The sequence below is a fragment of the Cebus imitator genome, unplaced genomic scaffold, assembly GCF_001604975.1.
Source record: "Cebus imitator isolate Cc_AM_T3 unplaced genomic scaffold, Cebus_imitator-1.0 Scaffold169, whole genome shotgun sequence".
In the NCBI taxonomy this organism is placed as follows: Eukaryota; Metazoa; Chordata; class Mammalia; order Primates; family Cebidae; genus Cebus; species Cebus imitator.
This window is the reverse complement of record NW_016107484.1, coordinates 121,557-128,496: the sequence shown is the minus strand read 5'-3', so window position 1 is coordinate 128,496 and position 6,940 is coordinate 121,557. Positions and strand designations below refer to the sequence as shown.

The 6,940-nt window shown below is 50.0% G+C and overlaps 1 protein-coding gene and 1 long non-coding RNA gene across 2 annotated transcripts in view; one reads left to right on the top strand and one right to left on the bottom strand.

Moving 5' to 3' along the window:
• The window catches only part of P2RX4 (purinergic receptor P2X 4), a 26,325-nt gene extending 24,387 nt beyond the window's left edge, over window positions 1-1,938 (bottom strand). Inside the window, exon 1 of the mRNA XM_017544258.2 lies at window positions 1,416-1,938. Coding sequence (XP_017399747.1) covers window positions 1,416-1,915 — 500 coding nt within the window. The 5' untranslated portion in view covers window positions 1,916-1,938. The remainder of the gene's footprint in view (window positions 1-1,415) is intronic.
• Window positions 1,915-6,940, top strand: part of LOC108315125 — an 18,273-nt gene continuing 13,247 nt past the window's right edge. The window contains exon 1 of the long non-coding RNA XR_001829837.2: window positions 1,915-2,000. This is a non-coding gene — a long non-coding RNA (uncharacterized LOC108315125). The remainder of the gene's footprint in view (window positions 2,001-6,940) is intronic.

Sequence of the window (6,940 nt, the reverse complement as noted above, 5' to 3'; positions counted from 1 at the left end):
AAAAAAAAAAAAAAAGATCTGGGGATGGGTGCCAAAGATTCCCAGGTGGTTCCAATGTGCAGTTTGGGGGCCACTGCACTAAGCAATACGTGTCAGCCCAGCAGCTGTACACACTGGAACACCCCAGGTGAGCCTTTAAAGTGGCCCTAGGTGACAAGGTAAATCCCATCTTCTCCTCTCTTGGGTTGTCTTCAAAAGTAACAGATGCTGGCCGGGCACAGTGACTCACGCCTGTAATCCCAGCACTTCGGGAGGCTGAGGCAGGTGGATTACCTGAGGTCAGGAGTTTAGGATCAGACTGGCCAACATGGTGAAACCCTGTCCCTACTAAAAAATACAAAAATTAGCCGAGCATGGTGGCAGGCGCTGTAATCCCAGCTACTCTGGAGGTAGAGACAGGAGAATCGCTTGAACTTGGGAGGTGGAGATCATGGCACTGCACTCCACCCTGGGTGAGAGAAACTCTATCTCAAAAAAAAAAAAAAAAGAGTAACAGGTGCCTTCAAGTACAATGGCACATTCGGCGAGGCCTGAGGCGGTAGGGCATCTCTAGCCTAAGGGGGCAATGACTGACTGGGCTAGAGCAGGTACCATAAAAAGCCCCACAATCTTACAAAACAAAGGACGGGAACTTTAAATACTCTTGAAGTCTGACCTCGCTATATTTCGTTTGATCGTACAGTGATCAAAAGAAATGAACAGAAGTCATTCGTACCCAAGGGCAAGGCCGACTGGGAAGGAACCAAGCGGAAATTCCAATCTTTGGTTTTGTCAGCAAATCAGCAGGATGGGAAGTGAAGAGAGAAGATTGAGACGTTCAGGGCAAAACCCCCACAGCCAAGGGGCACTATGCATTGTCAAGCAGGAGAGGGTAAAGGCTTAGCCAGGCTTTGCCTTTATTTATTTTGTAAAGAGACGGCTCTCACACTGTTTCCCAGGCTCCAGCGTAGTGCTGTGATTACAGCTCACTGCAGCCTCAGCCTCCTGGGCTCAAGCGATCCTCCCACCTTAGCCTCCTGAGTAGCTGGGACCCCAGGCGCGCGCCACCACGGCCCGATTTTTAATTTTTTGCAGAGACGGGGTCCCACGATGTTGCCCAGACTGGTTTCGAACTCCTGGGCTCGGACGATGGGCCCGCCTAGGCCTCCCAAAGTGCTGGGATTACAGGCGTGCGCCACCGCGCCCGGCCCAGACTGTGGCTTCAAAACAGCAGCAAGCAGCCTCCTGCCCCCGGGACCCCGTCGCGGCGGCTGGAGCCCGGGGAAGGTGTCACCGCCTCGGCTTGCCGCCCCCATACTCGCCCAGGTGACCGAGGCCGGGATGAGCCGCCGCAGGACGCGGAGCCGAAGGCAGCTCCCGTCCGACCCCGCGCGACGCCCCCGCGACCCCGGCCGACCCCGCGCGGCCGCGCTCACCCGATGACGTAGGCCAGGATGAGCAGCTGCACGGCGCGGTTCATGAGTCCCACTTTGCGGCTGCGGATGAGCACGATGCGCGGCGTGTCGTACTCGAACAGGAAGGCCGCCAGCGCGGCGCAGCAGCCCGCCATGGCCGCGCCGCCCGCTCCCCGTCCCAGAGCCCGTCCGGGTCTCGGTCCCCGCTCGGAGCCCCGCCCAGCCCGGCCGGCCTGCGGTGCCGTCATCGCGGGGGAGGGCCCGGAAGGAGGCGGCGCGGGCGGTCTGGGCCCGGGGCCCGGGGCCCGGGGCCCGGGGAGGGCGCCACCTCCCTGCCGGGAACCTGGACCCTCCAGGGAGCCTGGAACTCGTGGGGAGGGAGTGGCCTCGCCCTTCGGGACAAATGACTTCTTCCAAAGGCGGGCGAGGGGCCTGGCGCGGTGGCTCACACCTGTCATCCCAGCGCTTTCGGAGGCCGAAGTGAGAGGGTCCCTTGATTTAGAGACCAGCCTGGACAACATAGCGAGATCCCATCTCTATCAAAAATACTCACGAAACCGGGCGTAGTGGCGGTCGCCTGTGGTCCCAGCTACTGGGGAGGCTGAGGTGAGAGAATCGTTTGAGCCCAGAAGGTCGAGGCTGCCTTGAGCTGTGATCTCGCCACTGCACTCCAGTCTGGGAGACGAAGCGAGACCCTGCTTCAAAAAACCAGAAACCAAAAAACAACAAAAAAGGCGGGTTGGGGAGTAATGACCTTCTCAGGAGGGCCAGGGAGAACGAGAGACTGTTTCGGGGAAGAGGGAGTCCGCTAGGAGAGAGTGACCTCCCATTTGGGGCCGAGTTCAAGTGAGGGGTAACGAGCAACCCCCCTTAGGGGTCCTTTTAGGTGCCAGGGACTTCCGTAGAGGACTCAGGGGTTATCTGGAGCAGCCATCGCTCAGGACTACAGGCTCCTAAACGCGTGCAGCTGGAGCTGGGGTCGTGCTGCCCTCAGCCTAAATATCAGATGTCGCGTGAGCTCTGGGTGAGAGCCACACACCCTGTAAGATGCCCCTCCTGGATTTGAAGCCTGGCCGCATTCTCACTGCAATCCAAATGCTTCCTTAGTTGCAGCCCGGGGGAGGCGATTCTGTGGTCATCCTTTCCACTGAGAAAATGGTATCACAACTTCAGGGGAGAATTGGAAAATAGAGGGAAAGTGGGGGAAACAGCCACCATTCCACTTCAAAAACACAATTTTCCGCGTGGATATTTGTTCATTCCCTTCAGATATGTTTTCTTTTCTCTCTCTCTCTCTCTCTCTCTTTGGAGATAGAGTTTCACTCTTGCCCAGGCTGGAGTGCAGAGGCGTGATCTCGGCTGACTGCAACCGCTGCCTCCCAGGTTCAAGTGATTCTCCTGCCTCAGCCTCCCGAGTAGCTGGGATTATAGGCACCTGCCACCACTTCCAGATAACTTTTGTGTTTTAGAGCTGGGTTTTCACCATGTTGGCCAGGCTGGTCTCCAGCTCCTGACCTCACATGATCCGCCTGCCTTGGGCTCCCAAAGTGTTGGGATTACAGGAGTGAGCCACCACAACAGAGATGTTTTTATAGGTGAATGTTATATTTACTTTCCCTAATACATTCAGAAAATATTAATAAGCACATTCCATATGCCAGATACTATCCAGTGAAGAGAACAAGCAAAATATCCTGCCTTCATGCAGCATAAATTCTGTCAGGTAATCGGTATAGTTACGGTTTGTAATCACAGTCAATGGTTGTGCTTTTCATTTTCTCATTCACACTATTTGGTTTCTATGTTACTGCAGACTCATAATGATTTTTTTTTCTTTCTTTTTTTTTTTTTTTTTTGAGACAGTCTCGCTCTTGTTGCCCAGGCTGGAGTGCAATGGCGCCATCTTGGCTCACTGCAACCTCTGCCTCCTGGGTTCAAGCGATTCTCCTGCCTCAGTCTCTCGAGTAGCTGGGATTACAGGCATGTGCCACCACTAGGCTAATTTTATATTTTTCGTAGAGATGGGGTTTCTCCATCTCTAGAGATGTTGGTCAGGTTGGTCTTGAACTCCCGACCTCAGGTGACCCACCCCCCCCCAGCCCCCCAAAGTGCTAGGATTACAGGTGTGAGCCACCATGCCTGGCCCATCGTGATAATTTTTAATCCATGGACCATTTCTTCTGGAAAGTATGGCATGATGTCTCTAACTGCTCTCATCTGCTTGCTTCTTACTTTGTGGATCCTCTGTATAATCTTTGATACAACATTTTTAGTTCATTTCCTGGATGTGAGATTCCTAAGCTACACCAACTTGTTTTTCCAAATATAGAGAGGTGAATAATAAAATTTGCAGAAAACAGCATCTGCCTCTAAGAGATGGAATTGTTAAGTTAGAGGAAGGAACAGAGATGCCCATGCATGCCTTGGTCCAAAATGGTCCCAGGAAAAGGTGGTGGTATTTTATTCATTCATTTGACAGAAATTTACTGAGTGCCTGTTTTTCGCTTGGCAATTTTCTCGATGCTAGGGATATGGAGTGAACAGGCAGGTGAGGTCTCTGCCCAGATGGAGCTTGGTGCAATTGGGAAAGCTCAAATTCTCTGTAGAAGAGGAACACTCCCTTGCTAAATCCTCATTGGAAGGGTTCTTAAAAAAATCATTTCCTTAAGAATCAAAACATGGCTGGGCACGGTGACTCACGCCTGTAATCCCAGCACTTTGGGAGGCCGAGGCAGGTGGATCACTTGAGATCAGGAGTTCCAGACCAGCTTGGCCAACATGATGTAACCCCATCTCTACTCAAAATACGAAAAACTTAGCTGGGCGTTGTGGCAGGTACCTGTAATCCCAGCTCCTCAGGAAGCTGAGGCAGGAGAATCGCCTGAAGGGAGGCAGAGGTTGCAGTGAGCTGAAATGGCTCCACTGCACTCCAGCCTGGGCGACAGAGTGAGACTCTATCTCAAAAAAAAACAGAAAAGAAGAAAAAAGTCATGGCAACAATCAAAACACATTTCCAGCCCCTTTTCATACTTACCCTATAGTAATGAGTTCGTCTCAACCTTACAAATCCTCATTCTAGATGGTTTGCTTGTGTTTTGGAATGGGGATGGGTAAGAAAAACAGAAATGCAAGTTTTCATAAATTACTAGTTGTAACATCATTAGGCCCAACCAAAGAAACTGATCCTAAAAAATAAATCAGCTGGGCGCTGTGGCTCAAGCCTGTAATCCTAGCACTTTGGGAAGCCAAGAAAAGGCTAGGAAAAGAAAGTGATTTTGTTTACACTGTTGCCCTTGGTTTATCTTTTTTTTTTTTTTTTTTTCCGAGACGGAGACTCACTCTGTTGCCCAGACTGGAGTGCAATGGCGTGATCTTGGCTCACTGCAACCTCTGTCTCCCTGGTTCAAGCAATTCTCCTGTCTCAGCCTCCTGAGTAGCTGGGACTATAGGTGTGTGTCACCATGCCTGACTAATTTTTTGTATTTTTTAATACAGATGAGTTTCACCATGTTGGTTAGGATGGCCTTGATCTCCTGACCTTGCGATCCACCCACCTTGGCCTCCCAAAGTGCTGGGATTACAGGCTTGAGCCACAGTGCCCAGCCTGGTTTATTTCTTTAAAAAAAAAACAACAACAACTTTATTCACCAGACACAGTGGCCCATTCCTATAATCCCAGCATTTTGGGAGATTAACTTGGAGTATTGCTTGAACCCAGCAGTTTGAGACCAGCCTGGACAACATAGAGAGACCCCCCATCTCCACAAATACTTTAAAAATGCAACAGCATGCCTGTTATCCCAGCTACTTGGGAAGGTGAGACAGGAGGATCACTTGAGTTTAGGGGATCAAGGATGCAGTGAGCCTGGGTGACAGAGTGAGACCCTGTCTCAAAAATAAGTAAGAAGGCTGGGTGCAGTGGCTCACACCTGTAATCCCAGCACTTTGGGAGGCTGAGGTGGGTGGATCACTTGAGGTTGATAGTTTGAGACCAGCCTGACCAATATGGTGAAACCCTGTCTCTACTAAAAATACAAAAATTAGCCAGGTGTGGTGGGTCATGCCTGTAATCCCAGCTACTTGGGAGGCTGAGGCAGAAAAATTGCTCAAACCCAGCAGGTGGCAGCTGCAATGAGCTGAGATCGTGCTACTGCACTCCAGCCTGGGTGACAGAGCGAGACTTCGTCTCCAAAATAAATAAATAAATAAATAAATAAAAATAAATAAGGAAAGAAAGAGAAAGAAAATTAATTCAGGCCAGGCGCAGTGGCTCACGCCTATAATCCCAGCACTCTGGGAGGCTAAGGCGGTGGATTGCTTAAGGTCAGAAGTTCGAGACCAGCCTGGCCAACATGGTGAAACCCCGTCTTAAAAAAGAAAAAAAAAAAGAAAATTAATTCAAAATGGATCAAAGACATAAATATAAGATTTAAAATTATAAATCTCTGATGAAAACATAGTGTTCATAGCAGCATTCATAATAGCCAAAAAGTGGAAACAACCTAAATGTCCATCAACTAATGAGCAGATAAATACAATGCGGTCCATCCACACAATGGAATATGGTTCAGTCACAACAGGAAGGCAGCACTGACACATGCTGCCTTGGATAATCCTTGGGTATCCATGGATAATCCTTGAAAACACCGTGCTGAGTGAGAGAAGCCAGACACGAGAGGGTACTTACTGTATGATTCTGTGTATAGGTTATGTCTGGAATAGGCAAATCCATGGAAATTGAAAGTGGAGGCCACGTGCAGTGGCTCACACCTGTAATCCCAGCACTTCAGGAGGCTGAGGTAGGTGGATCACCTGAGGTCGGGAGATCAAGACCAGCCTGACCAACATGGAGAAACCCTGTCTCTACTAAAAATACAAAAATTAGCCAGGTGTGATGGCGCACACCTGTAATCCCAGCTACTCTGGAGGCTGAGGCAGGGGAATCGTTTGAACCCAGGAGGTGGAGGTTGCGGTAGGCTGAGATCGCGGCACTGCACTCAGCCTGAGCAACAAGAGTGAAACTCCATCTCAAAAACAAAAAACAAACAGAAAAACAGAAAGTAGATTAGTGGTTGCCAGGGGCTAGAGGAAAAGAAGGCTGGAAAGTGAGTGCTGATGAATACGAGGCTTCCAGTTAGGGGATGAAAATGTGCTAGGAAAGAAAGTAGTGGTAGCTGCGGAACCTGTGAAGATACTAAAAGCCACTGAATTGTACTTTTAAAAAGAGTAAATTTTATGGTACGTGAGTTATGTCTCAGTAATAATTCCAATAAACAGGGAGTAAACAACAAGGTCTCAAGAAAAGCAAAGTATATACCATGAATCCGTGGGGCCAGACCTCATGTTCTTTCTTCATCGGGGAGCATCTCAGTCCCTCAAACCAAGCTTATCCTTTTTTTTTTTTTTTCTTTTTGAGACAGTGTCTCACTGTGTCACCTGGGTGGGATCTCGGCTCACTGCAACCTCTGCCTCTCAGGTTCAAGCGATCCTCCCACCTCAGCCTCCCAATTAGCTAGGACTGCAGGCACTTGCCACCATGCCCAGCT